Genomic DNA, 27,604 nt, shown 5'->3' on the forward strand with positions numbered 1-27,604 from the left:
CACACACACACATACCCTCCTACCCCCAGGTAGTTTCCAATGACGGAGGGAGAACCCCTCAGCAAATGGCTCATTTGCCATAAATGACACCCAAGAAATGCGAAAGCACAATTAACTGTCTTCCTGTCTTATCTTGTTTTCAGAAGATGTGATGCTGGGATGCTGATGGCGTGAGACAACTTTCGGGCAAGAAAATAGCCACAAAGCACAAAAAACAAAACAAAACAAAAAACACAACCCAACTCAGTAAAGACGCAAGAACCCTCTTTTCATGGCATCTACAAGAAGCTATTTATTTTTCCTTGTTTGTTTGTTTTTTTAAAGAGAAACTGATACATTTAAAGGAACAATACAAATGTTCTCTTCAGGTGACAATACTCAAGCATGTTCTTTTATTAAAACATAAAGATGAGAGGACAGAGGCAAAAGCAAGCAAGATCTGGCATCAGGAGAACTGAGTAACTGAACCTCAGAAAGATCCTCCTTAGAAGTCTCCATGGAGGGTCAACCCCCTGACAACCTTTCTGGATTCTTAAGGACCTGGGATCTTTTTTCCTGATTCTAAACTAAGCCTTTTAGGGAATAGTGTGCGATATACTTTTTTGTTATCTCAAAATACTCTTCAATATTTAATCAGCAGGGGAGGGAATGACCACTGCTTTCTGTGTATATATTTGCTAGCTCAGCACCACATATTCCTAACCATAACTGAGGCATTTGTTGTCCAGAGTAAAGGGGGTAGAGGGGAAGGAAACCTGAAATTCTCCTTCCTTTCTATTGCCAAGCCCGATCCAATTTGGTCAGGTTGCATGAAACAGATATTTCCTGATCAAGATCAATTCTCAAAGACGTCTCCTTCCCCAAAGGGGCTGGGGAAGGAGAGGAGGGGGATGGTGTGTTGGTGATTTGCAGAACACTTAGCTGGGGAAATCAATGAAAAAGTTGGCTTGTACTTCTAAAGTAACACAAAAGATGCACCACATTTCACTGAGGGCTCTCCTTTGCAAAGGCTACAATCCTAAGGAAAAGTAAAAGGAGGCCCCAGAAAGAGATATTGTCCCTTTAACCTACAGAATTCCCTACTTCCCATGAGTACTTAACATTTTTCACTATGTTGTGACTGCTATTATTCTGTTTAACACTAGCTAATCTGTAACTGAGGTATATGGAAACCCTCTAGATGATAAGCTTGGAAAGGTTCCAGAGTTGGCAGTTTTCTAGCGTGTACACATCCACTTGGTGTGTTCTGATCCTTACAGGAGGTCCCCGTCAGCTGGTCTGTCTGCCAACCCGCTCTTGGATCAGCCTCTCACTGAGCTCCCACAAGGCCCTCGCCGTCGCTTCGTTCTGGGCCTCTGCTGAAGGCAAGCAGCGACAGCAGTTGTTGAAATACATTCCTCCCAGGCCCTCCAACTCGGGTGCCACGGCGCAGTAGACGGTGGTGGCGGCTCCTTGTTGCTGGAATTCAAAGGACAGAGAAAAGGAATTAGCAAATGTGATCTTGGCCTCTCCACAGCCTCCTATCTCATTTGAAGGACAGCCACATTTCCAAAGGCTTCCACGCTGGACTCAAAGCACAAGGCCCTGAAAGATGCGATTAACCTGGGGGAAAAGAAATTCAAGAACTTTCATTGAAAGCAAGCCAAAAAATAAAATAAAATAAACAAACATAAAGCCCAGAAAACCGGAAGCCAAGGGAAACATTTAAAGATGAAAAACCAACAGGTGTAGGGGGAAGGCATGGTCTTGTAAGTGAAAAGAGGGGGAAAGAGTGCTATTTTACAAGCAGAAACATACTTTTAATTTCTACATACTCCTGATCTAGCTAAGAATGTAATGTGACAGTTGATTTTTCTAAAACCTTCTGTCAGAATTAACCCAGGCACTTCAATTAAAGCCTATCACATGGAGTACATTTGGGGCCTACACCAGAGCTCCATATATCTTTGGCCTCCTACAGTGTGATAGAGGCTAATGTCACCCTTCTCTCTCTCTCTCTCTGTCTCTCTCTCTCTCTGCCTCTCTCTCTCTTTCTCTCTTTCTATCTCTTTCTCTCTCTCACACACACACACACACATACACACATGCACATACACATACACACCCCATGTGATCACTTGTACATACAGTGAAACAATTCTGGATTTTCAGAGATCTAATTTTCTCCTTGCCCTCTGGAACCATTTTATAAACCCCAAAGAAATGTTGCATTTAGACGGATACATAGAAAAGGCAGGGTAATTTTGTCTCCTTACTCTTCTTCAAAATACAAGGAGCAGGGAGTGAAATTGATGCCTTTCCATTCACCTGCTTAGCCAATCTGAGTTCTGACTGCATTGGCACACATGTGCGTATATGGGGCAGGGAGGGAGGGGGTGCAGTTGATGTGGTTGTACTTTGTGGGGTCTGACAGAGTGCTGTCAGACAAGCTGTAAAGACGGCAAAGAAATCACTCTGCTTCACAAGCAATAATTAAAAATAATAAGCTAGAGTTCATACAGACACAGTACGCACAGCTCTAATTTAAAACCAATACAGTTTATCTGGCATCTTATGAGTATTTATGTATATCATAGGCCTTGTCGAGGTAACTAATTATAAGCTGATAGCAATCAGAATACACAGGTTGCCAAGAAAGACACAGAAGATAACTGGAGAGAAAGGCGCCAATGGAACATTGGGAAGATATGGTGAAAAGAACCAGCTCTTGCTGTCTGTCATTGCTGACATCACTGCCTCCTCCTTCCCCTTTCACACCACCAACCAACCAACTCCACAGCCTTGTCTGTCCCCAGAGAGCTACAGTCATGGCACATTACCGAGCTGATTGTAGATCAGAGAAGAGTCATGTGGCAATGAGAGCCTGGTGTTTGTTCAATGTGATTGGCTCCCCGTGGTTTCAACAACCCATAGTCACTTGGAAGGCTGGGGTTCTATGGAGGGGAACTCCATACGATGAAATTATGTTTCACTGGTTTCAGGGTGGGTGGCCTTGTACGTGTTCTAACCTGCACAGACCAGTCTGAAAACAAAATGGTCAAATTCAGCCAACTTGTAGGTTACTGTTAGGGACAGAGGATTGGCTGCTTGAATTCATTTGGATTCAATAAATAACCAATAGAATTAACCGTTGTCTTTGTTTGGGGGATAGTCCTTCCCTCTGGAAAAAAAAAAAAGTTGTTTGACTGAATTTGCCTGTTTCTCTTTCAAATTGGAGTGTGTGTATGCATATACAGATCCAGCCTCTGCCAGTCCCATCTCAGTGTGTCCAGGAAATGTCACTCTTTCTCCCTGCTGTAATAGTATGTTTAATGGAATAGTTATCAACTACTCCTTAAAATTCTAAGACTGTGATGGCTCCTTTCTTCAAAGCGTTCATGATATTTCTCCATCTTTCCCTCAGAATCATTAGGTCTACTTGACGAGAAGAGAAACTGAGACAAAAGCTGTATCAAGGAAGGAAAGGGCAGACATAAGTCAGTTCTCCAGCTAACATCACATATCAATAATACTTTGGGCCTCAATGATCTGAAAAATCCATTTTCCCTGGAGTCTTTGGATAATTGCCTCAGTTTTACACTTGTACTTTGCAACTGTGAACCTACCCCAAGAGAAGCTAAATGACCTGCCGTGTGTTCTCTTATGAAACTGAGAGGGTAGGGATCTATCCTGAAGTCCAAGACAATCCAGGACCACAAAAAATATCCACACTGGCATTCTACTTAACAGTGGTGTCTCACAACTGGGTAGATGCTGAGTCAAAGCTGAGGTTGGTCATGATTAAGTGTGAAGAGGGAAAAATTTTCTCCCAGATGAAGTTGTTTTCCAGGCATCATTTTGCTGTGCAAAATAGTCCACAAGAAGATTGTGGCTCATTGTTGAAGCTGTCTTTTCCTAGGAAAACGTGTCTTCACATCTATCCTAGAAGCAGGTGGTTAGGGAGCATTTTGTCCTCATCATCCAACATCAACAACATTCAACATTCGTTCATGTCAACTGGTGTTTGGCAGCCCATACTACAATCCTCAACTCTGAAAATGTTTCATTGGATTGGATCATTACGTTACTTGCATGGCATGAAACACAATTTTAACTACCTCACAAGAGGTTTTTTTTAAAAATAGGAAAATAGGATGTTGTCATTTGAGAGCAAAGGACTTCTCTATCCCAGGGTTATCTGCATTCAGCTGGCACAGGGTCATAATTTGATTGGCAAATACCCCTAAAGGGAATGGTCTTCTCCTTCAGGCTGCATTTGGCAACTTCAGGAAAGAAACGGCCACTTGGTATTCAATGTGCCACTGGTTCAGTTTCTCTACAGATGTTCCTTTGGCTGCATTTGTAGCATCTTCTGAACAACAGCTTTATGCAATCTGACGTTATGACAGTCCAATAACAATTTTTAATTTTTTTGCTCATCAGCTTTCCGGTTCACATATCATCAGCATAAGATAGAATGAGATGTCAGGGCATCTCATTAGGAAACAATTCCGTGCTACTGATAAAAGAAAAACCATTCTTAAACTAATAAAAAAAATCGCTAAAAAAATAAATAAAGCAGAGCGCTTTAATCACTGGTGAATGACTTTCAATGCTAAGCAGTTTGTGGCATGTCAGTTGGGGATTCTGAAAAGATGAAAGTCCTATAGAAAAGAATTAATGTTAACAACTTTGTTAGAAATTTCCTCAAACAACAGGCTTGTCAGTTGCCACCATTGCTTGCTGATCCATTGTGATTAAAAAAATAAAAATAGTTAGCTCATAAATAATGATTAGAGCTATGGGTTCTGCCACAAACATTGGTTTTAATGTTTTGTTTTGTTTTTTGAAGAAAATTATCTGGCTTCTCATTTGTATGAGGTTGCTAATCACTAGAGTTGAGGTCAAATATCTTTAACCTGTAACAAAGGCAGTGAATTTGGATGATGGATACAAAGGATCCCGAATTTCTGGGAAGCCCAGCTGAATCTTTAATCATGCCTGAATGCCATTTCCGATCCAGTCAAACATTTGCAAGCTGCCAGAGGAGGGCCAGGCCATCAATCTTGATAGTGTATGTAAAATTACCCAGGATTCTTGTTCTGGATTAAGTTAAGAGTGTCTTGGTAATAAGGGTTCATCATTCTCTTTCACAAATCATTTGTCAGATGTGCGGTACAATCTGAGCCCACAGAAGGATGGTTGGAGGAAGCAGTTGCTGTTTATTTATGGTGAGAGCACAAAGACCTAAATTATCTGTCCTTCCAAAATCCTTTGTTAGGAGGAAAATGTTAAACAGTGGCTTTTCACTGGAATTTATTTGATAACTGCTAGCTATCAATTTGTTGCTGCCGCCATTGAATACAAATGAGCATCAAATATCTTAAAGGTAAAAGGACAGGGATTTGTGGCGTACAGCATATGGTTAAAAAAAAAAAGTCACACCTTGATATATGTAATGAATCTGTTAGTATTTGGAGATAATCCTTACATTCTTAATAAGACATGTTACACAATTTAATTTTTCATTTTGGATTTATCTATTTTCAAATGCATGTTTATTTGTACAGATTAGATTCCTGTTAGAGACAGGTCGAACTATGCCACACTGAAGATTAGCTTCAGAACCATGGTATACCTAGTTATTTGGGCAAGGCCAGAAATGAGCCATTACTGGCATTGCCAAGCCATGCCAATTGCATCAAGTTCTCCAAAGAGTATTTTCTTCGAGGAAAAGTGGGAGGCTATGTTTGGACTGACATGTGGACCCCAAGGCCTGCTGCGAGGAGTGGCACCTGTGAGGAGAGCCATCATCAGCTGCCCAGCTCTACCCCAGGGCTCTGAGGAGCAAAGTGGAAGAAGGAGGAAGACTGAGCTCCACAGAGGCAGGTCTGGCATGTGCTTTATTCACAGTCTGGGCACTTTTGTTGTTATTCATCTCAGGTCTATTAGGCAAAGCAAACACTTTCCAAATGCAAAAACAGCCGCTAATCCAGTGGTATTGTGAACATGCCACACAGAGCGGAATAATTTATTATTACCCAGCAGTGGAGGAGATGAGGTAATAAGAGTGCATTCCACACTGTGGAATGAATGGCCATCCCCCCGCCCTCTCCATCTCTCCATGTCCTCCAATAACACTTCTGCAAGAGGGTGTAAAACCACTCTGCTGGAAAGGGGCCACGCCAGGTTTCCCAGCTTCTTTGTGGGCCTCTCAGCAACGGCTAGGGATCAATTCCACAGGAAACAGTTACTTTAAAATCCCTTGTTTTGAACAAACAGTGTAAAAGCAAACACTTCCAAAAGCCTATTTATTCTCAGCTCACTGTGGGAGGACAGACAACCCGAAAATGTACTGAATTGGAAAATTTTCCATTAGCTAATGACAAAATTCAGCCCTCATGGAAATGAGGTTGCTATACAGCCTTCTGAATCGGCATTCATACTGATATATAAAGTGATTGTCCCTCACCAGCAATTAATTTGGGGAGCACGGTGTGTTCATTCACTCTATTCAATGTTGATTAAATGCCTACTGTATGCAGAGTTTGTTCATTCACTAGATTCACTGAGTAGGCACCTACTGTGTGTGGAGCACTCTGCTAGGCACTGAGGGAAACACAATAAGAAACAATAAGTAAGACATGCTCCCAGCCCTCCCAGTGTTCAGTGTAATAGACAGAGAGAAAGAGAGATACAGACAGACAGAGGATTTAAAGCACAAAGGGAGTTAAAGCTCATCTAGGCCAACTTCTTCATTTGAGAGAGGAGGAGACCAAGGTACAGAGAAAGAAAATGCTATGCTAATTGCCACACAGATGGCAAGGAGCAGAGCTAGGATCTGAATCCAGGCCTTCATTTTTACTGTATTTTTGTTTTTGCTTTGTCTGAGGACCCTAGCTTAGGGTCTCTCTGACTGAGAAGGTCCTAGGTTCTGATATTTTCTGTGATTTGAAAAAATCCCTAGCTCTCTCTGGAGTTACAATTTCCTCTATAAAATGAGGGCATGGGAAGAGCTGACCTCTAAAGTCCTTTCCAGACCTAACTCCTTTGCTTCTAACTTCACATAGGTAAAGAGCACCAGATACTTTCCTTCTGACCTAGTCTGGCTTCCTTTTTGCTAGACATCTCTAGGGGCACTCGCTCAACACTCATTCAGAGATGGCCACTTGATAAGTACCTGAAATAGTCCCTGCCCTCAGAGAGCTCACGTTCTATTGCAGCATCTTATATTCATTCATTATTCAGAATACAAGAATTGAGGGGCTTAATGCTTCCCAATTCTATTTTTGTACTAAAAGCAGGACTGCTAACACACCCCATTGAGTCTTCATTCCTGGGTGTGTGTCTTTGATATCCTGGGAGACATTCTATAAGTTGGATGATTCTCGTGGCCAACCTGGCATCTCTGGCTCTCCTTGACTCCTACCAATTAAGACAGAAGCTTTCTCATATGCTTTTCCCATCTCCTCTCCCATGTTCCTCTTGAGATGACAGCATTCATTCCATCTGGATGCAGCCTACACTAAGCGTAACTCCCTTTAGGTGAACAACCTGACATGGAGGTTGGCCTTTGGTGGTTTGGTGAACAAGCTAAATTGACATTATATTCATTTGGATGAACAAGAATGAAGGTCCAGCCCTGCCAGAGATGAGCCAAGGGTAAATGACCTCTAGAAGATGAAGCAGCACCTGCAGCGAAATGTCACCTCCAAAGTCCAGCTTCCTCCCCAGTCAGAAAATTCAACTCGAACTTGCTCTCTGTCCACAACCTTTTTCAGAGGACGAACTGAACCACAACAAAACAAGGCGTATCTCTCTAATCTGCCTAATACGTCCGTGCCTAGCCAGGGATGTAAAGGAGCGCACTCTTTCCAAGGAAAATTGAAGGTGCAGTCTATCCGATCTGCTTCTTTTCCTCTGTTCTCTTCCCTCCCAACTAATAGTTGACTACAAAGACCTCCCTCTAACCTCCCCCAATCAAGCTATTGCAGATCTTTTCCAGGTTGGTTTTAAGGGAGGACTTTCTTCATGGCCCTTGAGAGCTTTGCACCCCTAGAATAAACTTTATATATACAACTGAGACAACATATTCTCCTTGAGAGGGAAAAAAGGGAATTCATGTAAGAGTTTTCAACTGTGGAGCATTAAAACATAGTGATGATGAGAACAGTTACCATTAGGCAGTATTCTGGCTTTTCCCTCTGAAGGAGAAAATGTTTCCATTGCAATAAATGCATTTTGATGATACGTGATAGTGTTTGTGCTATGCAATAAACAAGCAACCTGTTCTTGGGAATGAGATACAAGGGCCCCGAAGCCTGGAGATCACCATGCACCCAAATCCTCCCTCCACCCTCTAAGCTGGGAACCTGCCCTGTGGAAAGAACTGATGAGAACTGCAGAGAACTGCTCTCAGGGTTGAAGGGTCAAGGATGGGGGACAAGCAGCTTATCTTCCTCTCACTTCAGGCAGAGACTTGAGCTGAGTTCGACAGATCTCAGCAGACAACATGATCAAAAACTGTGAAGAACCAACTAGTTTGGTCAATGATCTTGGGGGCAGGGATATACCCAAAACTGTTTTTTATCTTGATTTACCATCCTCTCTTCTCTCAGAATCTCCCTAATGATATGGGTACCCATCTGGATCTCCAATTTCCCTATCTCCAAATATCTGGTGTAAATATAATTTCTCAAAGTTGGAGGGATTCTGCCTCTAAAAATGGGTCTGTTTCTAGATAAGACTTTGTCTTCTTCAAACTCTGCATATCCCTCAGCACAGTGGGCTCTGGATAAAGTGCTACTGAACCTGTTTGTGGAATTTTTCGAGAATTTATGGGAGCACTTCTCCATCTGACTCTAGCCAGGGCTTGGGGAGAAGTCAAGGAAAAGGAGAGACCAAGAGTTCTCTGTTACTGTTGTCTCTGGAAAAATTCCACAGAAATCCACCCAGATGCAAACAGATCTCAGGCACAGAAACTTTGTAGATATGAACTTGTGGATAGTGAAACTGAATTCTTGGAGATGTAGTAGATTGATGAAAAAGTACTGTGGTCTGGTAGCTCCTTTTTTCCTGTAGTAACTTGAGTAGCCAATAGTTAAACTGTATAGTACCCTGGGGCAAATGATTTTGGCAGAATTTCAGGGCTTGTATTTCCAAGGAGATGAAGTGTTTTTAATTTTTTTTCCCTAAAATTCTCAAGTCCCTTCTCCCTTTCTTTTTCCACTCCAGAATTTTAGGTTGCCCTGTTCTGTCTCACTTTGCCTTGGCTTTGCCAATGTCCTGGCATTGTCTGTGGGCTTTGTTGTCAATGGTGAACAGCTCATCCCTTTCTCAGTGATGCCCTTACCCCTATAATAAGGAAGGGAAGAAAGGATGGGTTTAGCCTGCCTGGGGATATTTTAATGCCCCCATTCTCCTGCTCATTAGCACTTTCCAGAGGCATGAAGAATAGTAGTAGTTTGGACTCGAGGACTGTACAAAGCATCCTTCCTCCCCAACAGTGTCCAGGACACCCAATGCCAGTGAGGTGGCAACTCATAGGTTGACTTCATCCTACAGGGTGTCATTTCTTTTCCAAAAGAGTCCACATGGGGTAATGCAAGTCATGTGGTTATCTGATTTTCCTCAACCTTAGTAGACAGCAGCGAAGAGAGTAAGCACAGGGACTTAACATGGGGCTACAATCACTCTCCCACCATATTGGAAAACTTCATTTAGGAGGCATAGGAAAAATGTTCAGTGGAGACTGCTGAGACAGTGCCACATTTGTAAGAAAAAAAAATAGAATGTGTGAGATGAAGAATTTCTGTATTTAACTTGTGTTCACTTGGAACATTTAATATTTTGACTCTATGTATCTTATTCAATTTCTGTTTTGCCTAACACTATATACTGTATATAAATGTATGCATACATACATACCGTATATATTTATATAGACTTTTAATATTATTACCTTGCAAAGAATAGCCTCATAATGCAGCTAAAACCAACCCCTTACTTCTGCTCTTGTTTTATACAGAATTATTTCGGCCTGACTGCAGGCTAACTGTGGTTTTCGCAGAAAAGCAAGTTGCAGCACAGGGTTTCTGATAGGGGAGTCTTTTAGGACAGACATCCACCAAGCGATTTGTTTAGATTTTTAAAGCTAATGGCTACTTTTCATCTGCTGAAATGGACACCTTGGTACCTATAATACATTGGAAAAACCACAGGGTGTTCTGACGGGGCCATAGCGGTCTAAGAATTATCTGTTAACTCTGTCTTCCAGAAACTGATTAAGGAAATGTATTTTGCAATAATACCGATCTAGTAACCAGGCCTCTAATGCCCAGACTTAGCTCTCTAAACCGAGCACTTCTGTGTAATGTATGTGTGATGTTCATAGATAGCCGGTTATAAAGTGAGCCCTGTTAGTGTGTCTTTCAGGCTCAAAGACACTGGTCTTGTTAATATTTCATTTAGAACATACTGTAACGAAAGTCTCATTTATATTATGTCCATAATTAATGGTGATAGCTTAGGCACTGCCTTTCCAAGGAGAGATCTCTGTATGCTGGTCGATGGATAATGAGAAACAATAGATATTTCATTCACCAGTAGCTTGTCGCTAGTTAGTAGGAAATTGTCGTGTATTCTGTTGCTTTAATTGCCAAGGCAAATACTGCTGCCGCTTTAGTGAACATTTTAAAGCACTTGATGCGAATAGATTAGAAACAAAACAAAACAAACAAAAATAAATGTTCTTTAATCATGCTAGTCCTTAGCATAGAAGGAAAAAAGGTATGTCTTAAAAACCTTTGCGTTCTCTTATGCAAATATGATCTCAATATGCATGCACTGACAGTCCCCCAACTGTATTTTAGGGGAAACAATTATGCTGCCTTTCTCTTCTCCTCTGTAGACTGTAAATAACTGTAGATCTCTCTTTCTCTGGTTTCCCTGATGTAAATAGATGTAAATACTCTTAAGCTATGCATGTTGATATTCTAGGCAATTTCAGGTACTTTTATAAGCCAAGGCATGTACTCAAACTGGTTTGTTAAAAAACAAAAACAAAAAACAAAACTCTCTCAAAGCTTACTCAAAATTAAAGGTTTCTTACTAGACTTGTCGTTTCCATTTCTCTCGCTGCTTTCTTTGGGTCATTGGTGTCTGCCTTGGCAAAGAGAGCCCAGATTGAGAAGGGTCCCCCTATCTTCTAAGTTTTCACTCCAGCACAAATCCTTCCCCTTCCCCAAGTGAAACATACAGCCAATATGAGGGAACCCCAATCCTGGGGGGGGCGGGGAATATTGCTTGCTTCATTTCCCCCATCTGTAAAATGGGGCTAATAATAGCACCTACCTCCCAGGGTTGTTAAGGATCAAAAGAGACAATTGTAAAAGGCTCCCTAAGTTGCCTGGCTCATAGTCAGTGCTACCTATGCAAATGCTAGCTATTATTATTGTTATTATTACAAACATTTCAGTTTCTTCCTATGTAAAATAAGAGAGAGTTAGACTAGCTCATCCCTTATAGCTCTGTGATTCTCTGTCTATTATTATTGATAGTATTATAAAACTGGGACAAAAGGCCTCCTCTGATGCCTCACCATAGTGTACGGTGGTCCTAGGCTTTCAGAGGTTGTCTCCATGGAATCCAAGCTCTATCAGATTCTACCAGTCTGTAAAGATTATCAACAGGCTGTGGGTCTGCCCTCCAAGGACCAACATAGCCAGGTCCAGAGAGTTTCACGGTCAATCTGAATGAATCCATCAAACAACAAGCATTTATCAGGCAGTTAGTATGTGCCCGGCAACAGTGCTTAGTGCTGGAATCAAAGATAAGAATCAAACAGTCTCTGCGGTCTAGGATCTTATACTTCAATAGAAAGAAAATTAGAGTGAGCCATGAAATGGTTAAAAATACAAAACTGTCCCTAGGTTGGTGCAGCCCCTTTGTGATTCTCCACTGCATGTGGCAGCAGAGTGTAATGGGGCAGAGGGGGCTGAGCATTAGTGACTCTTGGGTTATCTCCAGGGGAACGTGGGCAACAATGGCACACGAGTGGAAGCTATGGAGAGGTGACATTGGAACCACAGAAACGAATACAGAGACCCATCTAAGAACTAGGAATAGGAATGGTTAGAATCCTGCAGCACTTTAAGATTTAGAAACCACAAAAACTTCTTCACAACAACCCTCTGAGCTCAGTACTACAAGAATTACTATCCTCATTTAAGTGAGTCTCAGAGAAATTAACACACTTATACAAACTCACAACCTTAGTAAGTGGTGGGGTCCAGGCTTCTTCAGAGCATTCATTGATCAGGGATTTTAAAAAGGAAGAGACTTTAGGGTTCATCTAAAAGGTTACTTCCCTCATTTTAAAGGTGAGGAAAATGGCTCTTCAGAGAGGCCAACAGTGACTTGCCCAGAGTCATACTGTTAGCAAATGTCAGAAGTGAAAATGGAATCCAGGTTTTTCTGGTTCTGAGCCTCCACTGCCTCATTCGTTCAAAAAATAAATAAATAAATAAACCAGCTGAAATCCTAACACAGGTCACCTGGTGTACCACTCTTTCCACCAGCACAGCAAGAACTCACATTGCTGAATTACTTGACAAGGCACTTTCCTTTCTACCAACTGTACCGTGAGGGCAGCAGGGCAGGTGTTCTTCCCACCATTTTAAAATTGAAGAAACTGAGAGTCCAAGAGGTGAAGTGACTTGCCCATGTTCACACAGGCAGCCAGAAATAAACCCAAGACTCTAAGCTGGGACTTCTGAGTTTAAATATCATGATCTCCCCATTACATAATATCTACTGGCAGATTACTCTTAAATCTGCACTACTTCATTCATTAACTCATAGAACACTAGAACTGAAAGGAACCTTAGATATAATCTAGTCCAACTACTTTATTTTATAGATAAGGAAATGAGAGCTCTGAAAGCAGAAACAATTACTCTTCAGTCATACCATGTGTTAGTGAATAAATGGGACCAGAACCCTGAATCCCAGACTCAGGACTCAGTGTCCCTTCCAGCACAGTCCTGTGCCTGACAGATGGTTTGGAATTTTGCTAGGCACCGAACTGATGCCCTCACACCTCAGTCTTCCTCATTTAAACTAAGCACCCACATTTCCCCTTTTAGTGTGTTTATGAGTTTGATAGACTGGAAAAATAATTTGATAAATGGTTTGATAAATTCCCCATCTCTTTCTTCCAGATATTCTACACCTTGCCCATGGAAGCCATTCAATTGTAGGGAAGTGAGCAAAAATGAAATTACCTGAGTTTATAAATCAAGCTGTCTTCCATAGACAAATTTCATTGCCAGGTTTCAATTTAGTTATCTTTTGTTTTCATAAATGGGGACTGAGGAGCAGAGTAAAGAAAACTCTAGCCGACAGCATGCCCTCCTCATTGAAATGAAAAAGGTAGTTTTGCTTTCTGTAGCTATGGAAACCAAATGCCATGCAAACTTTTTAATGGCTGGAGAACTGCGCTGGTATTTGAAGATTCTCTTCCCAAGTACGGTCTTTCAGTATAAATGCATTAATTGACAGTCCCCTTCACGACTTTGTCTTGAAGTTTCCAAACTTAATTTGATGGCTCAGGAGGCTCTCCAGAGCCCTTGAAGATACAGTGAAGATGGGTGTTTAAAAAGCTGAGCTGACATGAGCATCCTGTGAAACTCGAACTGCACTCTCTCTAATAGAGAGCCAAGAAAATGGCTTCCTCTCCTATTAGCCTTCCACAAATAAAGCCCCCTTCATTCACCTTGGAAGGGGAGAGCCTGTTTTTAACCTCCATGGAATAGGAATCAATATCTGCACCTTCTGTGCTAGTGAGAATAGTGGAGGAAGATCCAATGTGGGTAGGATGGATTTGAGTTACTGCCAGGTGGGAGGATGTAGAGGAGGAAATGAGCAGACCACTGGGGCAGCCACTCCTTCACTCAGGGGAATGATCTTCTCCAGGGCAGCAGGCCAAGTGGTGGCCACTTTTTCTCCTTCTCTACAGCTTCTCAGATGTCAGTTCCAGAAGGCATCCAGGTCACCACCCATTGCAGTCTCTCTACCTCTCCCCCACCCCCAAGGGTCCCAGGTTTCTTCTTCCTCTTGTATCAGTAATAATGGTTAGATTTTGACCCACAACTTCCTAGGCATCTGGTAAAACAAGAAAGCTACCCTTTCCCCCTTCTTTCCCATGAGCTAAGAACCCAGAAATCAATTCTTTGAACAATGAAATTGAGGTATGGAAATTTACACATGGGTCACTTATCCAAGATAAAAAATTGAAGCAACTCTTCCCATAGTGGAACACTGCTCCCACAGATCCCCTCCTCTACTCCTCAAAACATCTTAGCCTTAGCACCCTTTCTCTCCTCCTTTCCTTCAGTCACAGAAGAGGTAACTAACTCTACCCCTCACTAAGGTCAGTACCTCCATGTGTATCTTTGATCCCATTCCATCAAATTTCCTTTAGGATTTTGTTCTGTAAGTCACCTGGTAACTCTCAAATCTCTAGTCCCAACCATTTCTCAGAACTCACTACCTGTATCTCCAATGATCTACAAGATGTGTTCACCTTCATGTTCTGTAGTACTTCATAGATTCACAGACTATCAGAGGAAGGATCTCAGAGACCATCTTGCCCAACCTATCACTGACCGAAAATTCCCTCTGTAACAACCCTAATAAGTGGTCATAATCGTCTTCACTAGAAGACTTCTACTAATAGGCAACCTCTTTACCAAAGCAGCTCATTCCATTTTTTTTTATTGCTGTGGGTGATAGAAATGTTGGTTTTTGTTACATTGAGTGAAAATTAGCCTCTCCATAACATTAACTGGAGATAGGGTGGTGCAATGGAAAGTTCACTGACTAGAGTCAGAGGACCTTAGTTCAAATATTACCTCTGATAGATATTTACATCCCTCAGGCAAGGTACTTATCCTTCCTGGACTTCCGTTTCCTTTTCTGTAAAATGAGGAACTAGAGGGTCTATGAGGTCCCTTCCAACTTTAAAGCTATGACACTTTAATCCTTTTGGGGCTAATAAGACCAAAGTTTAATACCTTTTCCATAAGACAGACCTTCAAATACTGAAAGATTGCTATGCTATCTTTCCTACCCTATGTCTTCCATTCTCCAGGCTAAATAACACCAATTTTTTTCAATAGATCCTCCCTTAATGTGATCTTGAGTTCCCTTCCCATCTCAGTTGCTCTCCTCTGGCTGTCAATGTCCTTCCTAAAATGTGGTATGAATAACTGAACAACGTACTTCAGGTGCCTCCTGTGTTCTGGACACTATGCCTACCTCAACCAAACCTCTGCTTCCTTTCATTTCCCAGCTGTCATATCACACTGTTGACTAATATTAAGCTTCCAGTCCACTAAGATCCCTAGATTTTCCAAAGGAACTGTTGCCTAGCTACTTCTCCATCTTGCTGCAATAGTAATGGGAATAAATGACATTTGTGTTGCACTTTAAAGGTTACAAAGCACTTTATACACATTATCTGGAATTTCCCAGGAACCTTGTGAAGTAGGTACTATGGGTAATTGTGGAATTGATTTTTTGAACCCAAGTCTTAAACTATACATTTGTCTCTATTAGAATTCATTTGATTAGATTCAGCACGTGATTCTAGCCTGTTGAAATCTTTTTGGATTCATACTTTGTCACCCAGGTGGGTTAGCTCTCCCTTCCAGCTTTGTGTCATCTGCAAACATGATAAGCATACCATTTAAACCTTTATCTACCCCACTGATAAAAGTATGAAATAACACAGGGCTAAAGACAGATCCTTGCTACATCCCCTGATGGTTAAAGATAATATTACAGTTGCTTATGACCAATCTTTGGGACTGGTTATTCAACTAGTTCCTTTATGGTTTGAACTTACAGTACTTGCAAAGATCAAAATAAACTAGGCTCCCTTCATCCCCCAAATACTCTTTACTTAAATGACTCCATGCCTTTGGTCAAGCTGAACCTGGGAGGTCTTCCCTTTCCCTCTTCATCAGCTGAATTTTGAGCATCCTTTAAAACTCAACTCAGTGCCACCTCCTCCAGAAAGCTCTCCCTACGTTGTTTTTTTTTTTTTTGCTAGGCAAGGGGATTAAGTGACTTGCCCAGGGTCACACAGTTAGTAAGTGTTATATGTCTGCGGCAGGATGTGAACTCACGTCCTCCTGAATCCAGGGCTGGTGCTCTATCTACTGCACCACCTCCCTAATTTCTTTAGTTGAAGTTGACCTTTCCTTCCTCCAATCTCCCATAGACCTTTGTATCTCTCTTTTCATATTATATTATTTGAATTTTACTATACAGTTATTGTATCATCTTGCATATTTGTGTACATGTTATATCCTGCTGCTAAACTGTAAGTTCTATGAGACCAAGGGCCATGTCTAAACAATCATTTCATTTCCTGCAGTACCTAACACAGTACTTTACACATAGTAGGTATTTGTTAAATGGTCACAGAATGAATGAATGCTTCTCCCCTATTCCTGCTCCCCCCCAAAAAAGGACATCTAGTCACCTTTCTATGTCAGAGTTCTTTCATTATTAAACTAAGATGGAACCTTCATTTCTATAGCACAAATAACCCTCATCTCTTTAAATTTTTACAGAACCAATTAATCAATGAGCATTTATTCAGCACCGAATACGTGTTAGTCACTATGCTAAGTACTAGAATCACAAGATCTCAAAGTTGGAAGAAAATCCAATGGGCAGCCAATCTAACCCATGTGTTACAAAGAACCCCTTCTAAAATGTATCCCACAAGTAGTCGGCTACTTCTTGTTTTAAAATATCCAGTGAAAATTTAAAACTCAAAAGCTTATAGAAGTGATTGTTGATAATTCAAAATAAATTAATTAAAAAAATAAAAAAAAATATTCAGTGAGAGGGAGCTCACTACATTCCTGGAGTAATCTATTCCACTTTCATCCAGTTCTGATCATTAGGAAATTTTTCCTTATATTGAATTCTAACTGGCATCAAATAGAAATACAATCTCTGTCATCGATACTTGAAGGCCTCAGTGTTCTCTGCCCTAGGTTTCCCCTTCTCCAGGCTAAATATGGGGCAGGGGGAGGTTTGGCTAGATCTAGAAAGTCTTTATTAGCTCAAATGTTCTTTGATTCCATCAGCCACACACAGGAACAAAAAAAGGCTACGATGTTTTGTTAGTGTCTGAGAAACATATGTGCTCCTGAATACTGAAGTCTATTAGAATCTGGCCACCACACAGGATTTCTCTTCTTACAACAAACAAACAAAACACAACACAGACAATCCAAATGGCCATGTGGATAGGTTGGCCATGTGGATTTCTCCTAATAAGACATCCATTCTGTTGCCACTGTACCCTACAGATCTCTATATTGACTCTTCTCCAAGCCAAGAGGACAAGGTCCTGACAAAGGATGTGTCTTTGCTTATCATCAACAACCTCTACTACTGTGAGTGTGTCAGGTATTTAGATGTTAAGCCACAGCCATCATGTGCTGAGAAGTACAGCTAGAAATAAAAAAAAAGAAAAGAAAAAACACAGAAGAATCACAGTTATAAGAACAACGCGGACATTCATTGTTTCTCCTCCTGTTGGCTCAACCAGGTTGGAACAATTTGCAACCTTTAGTAGAAAGAGCACTGGGTGTGGCTTGTCTGACAACCTGGGTTCAAAAACCAGCTCAATTGATTTAATGGGTAGCCTTCAGCTAGTCCCTTCTTCTTAGGCTTTAGTTTTCTCTTCTGCATAATAAGAAGATTGGACTAGAATAGATCATTTCAAAAGTCCCTTCCAGTTTGAAATCCTATGATCCAGTGATGGTGAGTTACCGTTTGAGAACAAAACACTTCAGGACAATTCAATCAGCCTCACAGTGGGATTGATGCCAGAAGAAGTGACAGCATTCTTGGAGATCCCAAAAGTTCAGAACTGGAAGGGAATTCAACTAACCATTCCAATCAATGCCTGAATAGCAAGTGCAGAGATAAATGATAGATAAACAAGTGGATAGATGATAGAAAGATGGACGGGTAGATAAATAGATGATAGTTGTGTGGATAAGATATGATAGATGATAAATGCATAGATTGATGAGAAAGGGGGGGAGAGAGCAACTATTTATGAAGAGCTTAGCATTGTTCTAAGGGCTGAGAATACAAAAACAAAAACAAACAAAAGAATCCCTAGTCTCAAATATCTTACATTCTAATAAAGAAAGACAAAATGTAAAGGCATCCTAGAAAGTGAGGGTAAGGTGGTCATCCAGCCTTTTCTTGAAAAGCGACATTGAAGGCAATCCAGTACCTCCTCATGTAGACCATTCCAAGTTGTAGTAGCTCTTCTTTTTAGGAACAGATGTCCACAGCTCCCCCTTCAAGACAGAAATGAAAGCAGCCTTCAGCATTGCATTTCTTCTCATGAGAAGGCATAGATCCAGAGCCCCGCAGTGGGATCGCACAGACGAAGGGAAGTGGGGAATTGAGCGATTACATGGCAGACTTAAGGACTGGAGATGTCCAGGCCAGAGAAGGCCAGTCAAAATTGGACATTTTCCACAACAGCTGGAAGCTTGGGGTCAAACGTATCCAGATCAACAAGATAAGGAGTTTCTCACACTGCTTAGTGGAATAACCGAAAGTATGATTGAAGCTGGGCCTTCTTACCATGCAACTCGAGCTGCCAATCACAGATGTTGGCTGCTGGGAAGGATTTTTCAATAGACTGAAATGAAATCCAGTTTGGGTTATGCCATTATCTAAGTAATGTGCCAAACTAGTTAGAGATTGGCAGAGGAAGGTGGTATAGGGGTAATGATATGGGGGGAACTATTGTCGATTTTCAATTTTGGCTGGGTTTTGTTAATCTCGATTTTGGTAATCCTAACTGGGAAGTGCTTCAATAACTCAAAATACATTGATAGAATCATAGAACTTGGAGCTAAAAGTGAATGGGGATCATTTAGCCCAACCCCTTTTTTGGAGGGTTTTTCACTGAGGAAGAACTTGAGGCCCAGAGAACAGGAGCTGCTTAAAGTAACAAAAGTAGTCAGAAGCATAGCAGGATTAGAATTTGGGTTTTCCCAATCTAAATACTCTACTTTTCTCAATGAATCTCTCCACCTCTTCAAAGATATCATTGATATGAGTATAACCTCCATAAATAGAGATCCCAGGCTTTTTGAATTACTGTGGCAAAAAAAAAAAATCATTCCCTGGTGGCTGATGCCAGTTTTTTCATATTTAAAGAGGCTGGACCTAAGATGAAGGCTCAGGCTCAGAGCTAGAAGCATTAGAAGCCATCCAATCCAACTCCACCATTTTATAGATGAGAGAATTGAGACCTGGGAAGATTAATAGACTTTTCCAAAGTCACCCCAGCAGAGGTGGGATGTGAACCCAGGTCTTCTGACTCTACAGCTTCCACATTATCTGCTACATCATGGTGCCTCCATACATACTGGTGAGACACAAAGACATTCTAGATTGGCAAGACCTGCCAAAGCCTATGCTAGCATATCCTTCTAGTGCCCAGGGTCATATCCATATCACAATGGAACAAGAAAGCAATGTGGTTTCGCCGCTCCAAAGAAAAAGCAGTAAGATTGCAATTCCATTGACTAATCATGTGAAAATAACACTCTGCAAAACACCCAATCTCCTATTAATAAATGGTAAACACTCTGACATATTCTCTCAAGCAAGGGGAAAAAAAGTTTACTTCCTTTAGTTATGTTTCAATTTTCAATGTTTTTCACTCTTAAGCTGCTTCTTGCTTCATAGGTTTCTGTCAATGATCAATTGATTTAAGCCCTTCTTTCATACATTCAAGGCTGGGTCTATTATTGCTTCAGATTTCATGTATCATTTAACCCTGGGGGCTGGGGGCTGGGGATCTTTGTTGTTGTTATTGTTTGTATATGTGGGTTTACAAAAAGGGTTTTTTTTTTTTTTTGGTCAAAACAAAAAACTAAAAAGACTTTCAGGTTTACAGTAATGGAGTCTCTGTGTCACCATGTTAGCAGCCTCCAGTATAGGCTACTGTGAGATGCTCTAACTATCTCAGAGCACGCATCTTGGATTGACTTTCTGTCATTGCAAATGGTGCAAAGTTTCAGGAGCGAATGAATAAAGGCCAAAGTTAAGTATTTGGCCTGATATTAAAGAAATACATCTCAAAGCAGTCAGGGAACCCCAATTGTTCTTCTCTGGGATGGATGGTCTGCAAATGACCATTTAAATTCCCATGAAACTGGTAGTTGGTTTGAAAAAACAAAACACAAAAACAAAAACCCAGAATGGTTAAATATGGTCTTTGTGCTCTATGAGAAGCAGCTGATAGAGTGAAAAGTCTTGACTGAAACTGTATGGTACCACCAAACTAGACACAGAGTGTGCTAATTTCTGGCCTTCAGGTTCCTTATCTATAAACAGGAAGTGGCTATAAATAATGATACCCCTTCTCCGGTCTCAGAAGAATCAAAATTGCAGGTGACCAAAGGGCCGTAGAGAGATGTAGTTAGTCAGCCAGCTTTTATTAAGCACTTACTTTGCCCCGCATTGGGCTAAGTACTAGAAATACAAAGTCAGTAAAAAAAATCCTTTCCTCAAGGAGCATATTTTCTAATGCAGGAAACAATACATATCTAACTATGCAAAAATGAGATAGATACAGGATACACTGGAAATCGTCACCAGAGGGAAGAGACTAGCAATTGGATTGGGGTGGAGGTGGATTGGGGTGAGAATAGAAAAGGTCTCTTGCAGAAGATGGGACTATGGCATAGGGATGACTTATGGGCAAGAAGTGGTATAAAACACAAAATCCAGAACCTGTGTGATCAGAAAGGGAGGCCGGAAAAGTGAGAGCTTTCTGTTGGACAGACCCAGCACTACACTTGTACTTAAGGAATATTTAGAAAAATGTGGGAAGTTCACCTGCATGTATGAGTGGCTCATCTATGGAGGATTTGGGAGAGTGTGGATGGGAATTATAGAAGACTGAGGAGACAAGGAAGTGTTTCAGTCTACACCAGGAGGGCTCCCATAACTGCAATTCCCAGATCTGTTGAAAAACCTCTGCACTGTCTACTATTGTTTTGAAGAAAGAGCTTTATAGAGTGCTACAGAAATGTCAGGTAGCATGGTGCTTGAGACATGATAGGAGTTTGCTGACTCACTCTGAGCAGAGGGCATTATGGGAGATAATAAATAGTAGTTATACTTTTCACACACTCTTACATCCCCCAATAAACAGATTAAAAGCTAAACTACCTGGCAGCCTTTCCACTATTTTGAAGTAGATGTTCTAAAAGTGCCCTCATTCTAGCTTATAACACCAGAAGTCAATATGGCCCCCCTCTTGCTGAGGATGGCATATTGAATCAGTGACTAAATGTCACAGAGGTTCAGAACCTCTAAGTTATGTTTTTATTCTTCCAATACTTCCTTAGGTAAAAGGCCAGATAGTTTTGTGTTGTAAGCAAGATCAATTAAATTACCTAAAATTCTGTTTTGCAATAGTACACATTTAGAGATCCTCAGGGCTGGAAAGGAGCTTAGAGGCCACTGAGTTCAATGTCCTCATCCTACAGAGGATGAAACTGTGGTATTGAAGGTAGAAGAATGTTGTCCAATGTCATACAAGTAGTGACAGAGATGGAATTCAAACCTATATCTTCATGCTCAAGGTAATTCCATTATACCATACCTCTTCATCATTCCCACTTTCCAATAGAACATTTGTTAGCTAATCTGTATTATTAACTAGCAGCAGAGGTACCTAGGTAGAGCAGTGGATAGAGCACTGGTCCTGAAGTCAGGAAGACCTGAGTTCAAATCCAACCTCAGACACTTACTAGTTGTATGACCCTGGGCAAGTCACTTAATCTGTTTGCCTTAGTTTCCTCAATTGTAAAATGCAATGATAGAACCTACCTCCTAATGGTACTGTAAGGATCAAATGAGATATTTCTAAAGCACTAAGTACAGTTCCTGGCACATAGTGGGAATAAATGCTTAATTCTTTCCTTTCTAATCTTCATTATTTAGGTTTTAAAGGCATCTCCCTTAAGAGGCAAAGTCATATTTACTTAGATGAAAACACAAATCTGTATTGGCTTTGGTGTAAGTATTCCCTCCAGCCATGCATATCTCAACCTCTGAACACTTTCCCACCCCAATTTTTCTGGTCCCTGCCTTTCTATGAATCCTCCATAAAGAATCCATTGAAAACAATGGTGGCCTTGCTCAGATTATCTTCTTTCATAGAGGCCAGGGCAGGACTTGGGCAGGCCAGTTCTTATCCTTCACTCTGTGATGGCATCTTTCATGCTGTTTAGTGTGTATGTAAGTCATCGCTGGCAAATGCCACAACCTACTGATGCCCACCATATGTTTCTCTATTGCCCTTTAGGTCACCTGCAATTTTTTCCCCATCAAAACTGCAGGTACAAAACATAGTTATTCTTCCTCAAATAAGAAACCAAAGGTAATAGAGAAGGAAAAAAGACAGAAGCAATCAACTTTCCTTTCTCATTCAACCTCCTGAAATGCCCTTCCTGTGAATTCCACATGCTGAAACTCAAGACTAGTGGGATTCTCTTCTCCCATCTGCAGTTTCTGTCCTGTTTGTTGCTTCTCAGATAACCTTTGTAACTTCATCCAAGGTCACACAGGTAATAAGTGTCAGAGGTGAAACTAGAAAGCAGGTTCTCCGACTCCAAGGCTATGTTTCTAGCCCAGATTTACTACATTCATGACTGGATTGAAGTATGTGACTTTGTAGCCTTCCCATAAATCAATCTGTTCTCTGAAAACCACTGGTTTTGCATTTGTCAATAGTTAACAGGGTCTGAATCCACAAGACTTAGAGCTGGGAGAGAACTTGGGGTTCATCTAGTCCAACCACCTGATTGTAAAGACCAAGAGAGAGGGAGGGAGTGAGCTGCCCAGTGTCAAACACTGGGTAGTACAATGCACAGTGGACACAGTATGGTGTATTAGAGGCAGAAAAACTATGCCCAAATCACACCACTTCTTAAGTCTTCGACTCTGAGTAAGTCATTTCTGCTCTCTGCCTTGGCTTCATGCTTCATAAAATTAGAAGGTTGCATGAGATGATCTCCAAGGTTCCTTCCATCTCTAATATTTGGCATTAGCCAGATTGCCTCCAAATCTGACTCTTTTGATTTCACTCCTATACTACCAGAATGATGATAAGGGGAAGGGAGAGACAGATGAATAGGCTAGGAATTCCCAGAGGCCCTCAGTCCCTCCTAGAAGCACTGCCACCCTGCCAATAACATCCCTTCTATTCCTGAGGACAGGATATGATGAAGCAAAGTAAGCAGGGAAAAACCATACACAAATGCATCGACAGCTTTGTGTAGCAGATAGGCAGGTGCAGGACCTGTGGGGATGCTGCAGGTGGGGAGAACAGTAGGTATAAGGCTGAGTTCTAAAAATCAGGAGTTATACAGGAAGGGGTATTCTTTTCTTACCTACTCTAATTCTACTACCTAAGCCATTTCTTTCCCCCTTTTAATTCTCATGGGGCCACTACCCTAGTATAGGCCCTCACTATACCTGCCTGAAATATAATGATAATAATAATAACAACAATAACAGCAACATTTAAATAGTACCTACTATGTCCCAGGCACTGTGCTAAGCACTTTATAATGATTGCATTTGATCCTCACAACCCTGGGAGACAGGTACTATTATTATCCCCATTTTACAGTTGAGGAAACTGAGGCAAAGGTTAAGTGACTTGCCTAAAATACATACAGCTAAATTAGTGTTTGAGGCAGGATTTGAACTCTGGTCCTTCTGAGTCCAGGCTTGGTGCTGTACCCGCTGAACCACCTACTTACCCCGATAATATCATAATGGTCCCCTAACTGGTATTCTTACCACTATTCTCCCCCTCCTCAAGTACTTCCTTCCTTCATACCACTGTCAGAATAATCTTTCCTATAGATCTTATCATGTAATTCTTCTGCTACAAGAAAAAAAAATCTTTAGTAACTCCCTTTCCCCATGGACTCTTTTAGAATTCAAGATTATTCCATAATCTGACCCCATCCTTATCTCACATTATTACTTTGTACATACTCTAGTCAAACTTGATAACTCATCCTCTAAACTTACTTGCAGTTTTCAGATTATATGCTTTTGCCCATGTTATCCATTATGCTGAGAAAGACCTCTTCCCATTTCCAGCTGATATGTATTCACCCTTTAAAGCCTCAGCTAAATTCTACCTTCTTCATAAAACCTTCCCTGATTCCCCATCAGTAATAACCTTCCCCTGTGACTTCACGTAGCACTTTGCATCTCTCTAATGTACTTAGCTTGGAATATTGTGTATTGTAGTTATCTGTGTTTGCATCTTATTTCTTCTCATTTATCACAAGGACCATAGCTTCTCTAAAATTTATATTTGCTAAATGTCTGGCACAGTATTCAGAATATAGTAGGTATTTAGGAATATATGCGAAAGTGAATTGTATTTAACCTGTCTTCCACTTCAGAGGAGAAATATACATAACATTCCTAACTTTTCCATCCAGAGGGTGACTTTCCTTTTTCCTCTAAAGAAATTTCAAACTTCTTTATCGAGTAACTTCATAGTATCACAGATCTTAAAGCTAGAAGGGACTTTAAGAGGTCATCCTGTCCAGCTTCCTTCCTTTAGGCAGGGGAGATATTATCCACATTTTACAAATTAAAATAAAATGAAATAGCAAAGGACTAACTAAGATAGAACAAGCTAATAAATTTAGTAAAGTGATATCTGATAAACACAAATGTAAAGTCTTGCAGTTGGATTCAAAAAATCATTTGTACAAATGTATAATGGGGAGGTGAGTCTATATAGCTATACTTATAAAGAAGAGCTAGGGTTTTTAGTGGACTGCAAACTCATTATGAATAAAAAGTATAATGTGACACTCCTCAAAAACAAAAGAAACCTAATGCAATCTTAGGTTGCATTAAGAAAAGGGTGGGGTCTAGAACACAGGAAGTGATGGTTCTGTTGTCTTTGTGCTGGTCAGACACATTTGGAGCAGCGTTCAGTTCTAGCAACCACATTTTTGGGAAGGATTCTGACAAACTGAAGGGTATATGGAAGACTATGATCATGATGGTAAAGGGGTTACAGGCCATCCATATAAAGATTAGTTAAAGGAACTGAGTATTGTTTAACCCAAAGAAAAGATTTAGGGAGACATGATAATTGTCTTCAAGTATTCACCTAACCTTTCTGGGCCTCAGTTTTCTTACCTGAGGAAAAGGATAATAATATTTATCATCATTATTTTATCTTAATGATTAAAAGAGAGAATGCTTGTTTAAAAGTTTTTTGCAAACCCTTGAAGGTTATATATGTCAATTTTTGCCTTTGCTTTATCATATGACAGAGGAATTAGATTACTTTGGCAGGAGCCCAGAGAGCAGAGCTTAGAGGAACCATGACTTAAAATTACAGAGAAGCATAACAAAGTAGCCCAAGGAAAGGAAAAAATTTCTAAGAATTTGAGCCTTTTAGATGTGGAATATTGTGCCTACCAAAAGAGGGAGTTTCCTACCAACTGAAAGTTTTCAGGTTTAGCGGACCACCTGTCAGGGATAGCGTAGAGGGGATTCCTGCTCAGATACCCATTGGAGGTCCCTTCCAGTTTTGAGGTGATGTGATTTTATTCTAATTTATTCTCTATCTTTGTTTATGTCTTTTCTCCCTGTACTAGTTCATAAGCCCCTTGAGGTCAGGGCCTGCATCTTTTCTAAACTTTGTTTCTTCCCCAGTGCCCAGCACAAGGCTCTGTAATCATTAAGCATGACTAACATTTATAGAGCACTATAAAATTTACAAAACACTTTAACATTCATTATCTTATTTGGGTCTCATAACAACCCTGTGAGGTAGGTATTACAATTATCTCCATTTAATAGATGAGCAAACTTGGCCTCAGAGAAGCTAAGTGACTTGTCCATGGTCAAACAGCTAGCAAGTATCCCAGGCAGGATTTGAATCTAGGTCTTTCTGACTCCAACTCCAATGTTCTGTCTGTTTTGCTGCCTTCATACTCAGGAGGTATGAAATCAGTGTTTGTTAAAAAGCATGGATGCTAATACATGCCTCTTTTCTTGTCTAGTCACTCCTATATAACTGATACTAGGAAGTCAACAGATGGTTTCTGGGAGCTCACCACCTACATGTCAATCATTGTATGGAGGAAGGTTGTGGTAATGATAAATACGTGGCTATCTAGATTTTTTAAAGCCCTGCATTAATTACTTGTATTAGTGCAAGTGCAGTACACACAGCAAATCTCAACTCCTCCTATTTCACTCATTTTAAATGCTCATTTTTTCCCTGAGGGAATCTCCTTTGGTGAGTGTGCTCTTAAGTTCACTCATTCTAAGTGAGAGAATTTTTTAAAGGGAGATGATGGTTTGTTCTCCACGTGGACATCTCCTCTCACAGGCTTAAGGTCCCTTCGTGCTGTGATACTCTATTACTTTTTACTCCCTGGACTGGTTTTCCTGCTGAAGGCTTGCCAAGATGGAGGCCTCAAGGCCCAGCTTTGATTCTTAACTATGGCATCTAATGTAGGTTTTGTAGACAGAGAGCTTTTCTGATAAATTCAAAGGGGATTTAATAGGAACTTGTCCAGATGACATTTTGTAAGATCTTCTTCACTGACCAATGGTAGAGTTCCTAGAAGCTTGAGTCTAAGACCTGTGAGCTTAGTGGTTTTCACCTTACCTCTACTGACTTAGGTAGAAAACTCCTCCTTCATACCTTTTTTGGTCTGGCAGATTCTGGTTAGAAGTAGATGAATAAGACTTTCCAGAACCTTGGGAAGAAGGAAGGAGAATTTCCTTGTGCTGATATAGCTGTTTTGAAACAAATGTCACTGAAAGAATAGCAAATGTTACTGGTGTTGAAAAGACTTTTCAAAACCCCCACCTGATTTCTATCTATAGCCATGTGTGTGTGTAAGAACTCTTTAAGTCCCCCAAAAAACTTAGTCTTCTCACCTTCTAAATCCATAGAGCTCAAGCTAAGGGAGAAGAGAGGGGAAGACAGAAAGTGGGTTTGCTTAAGAAGGCAGTCAGGTACTTAGTTAAATCAAGAAGACAGTTAAAAGGACAGGCTAACTTGCAAAACCTTATAGGTAAGGACAACAACATAATAAAGATAACAGTATAATAAAAGAGCAGCTTTCTTTTTATGGTCCTAGAGTGAAGAAGACCTGAGTTTGAATCTGGTCACTGATACTTACTAGCTGTTTGATCCTGAGCAAGTCACTTAACCTCTCCCTGCCTCAATTTCCTCAACTGTGAAATGGGGATAATAATAGCACTTATCTCCTAGGATTTCTGTGCAGATAAAATGAGATAAACTATCTGTAAAATACTCATACAATGTTAACTATTATTATTATTCATAAAATAACAAAAAAAAGAAGTCCAAGAAAAAGTTCGGTGTGAGACCCTACTAAGTCAGATAATCCTGAGATTATTTATGGATGAAACTAGAAGGATAACACCAAATAGATTTTAAATGGAACAGCTCTGCCAGCATGCA

The 27,604-nt window shown here is 40.7% G+C and overlaps 1 protein-coding gene across 1 annotated transcript in view; it reads right to left on the reverse strand.

Moving 5' to 3' along the window:
• Positions 1-279: 279 nt before the first annotated feature.
• The window catches only part of WWOX (WW domain containing oxidoreductase), a 1,192,599-nt gene continuing 1,165,274 nt past the window's right edge, over positions 280-27,604 (reverse strand). Inside the window, exon 9 of the mRNA XM_027865528.1 lies at positions 280-1,458. Coding sequence (XP_027721329.1) covers positions 1,270-1,458 — 189 coding nt within the window. The 3' untranslated portion in view covers positions 280-1,269. The remainder of the gene's footprint in view (positions 1,459-27,604) is intronic.

This window comes from Vombatus ursinus, unplaced genomic scaffold, assembly GCF_900497805.2.
Source record: "Vombatus ursinus unplaced genomic scaffold, bare-nosed wombat genome assembly UNPS02014778.1, whole genome shotgun sequence".
In the NCBI taxonomy this organism is placed as follows: domain Eukaryota; kingdom Metazoa; phylum Chordata; class Mammalia; order Diprotodontia; family Vombatidae; genus Vombatus; species Vombatus ursinus.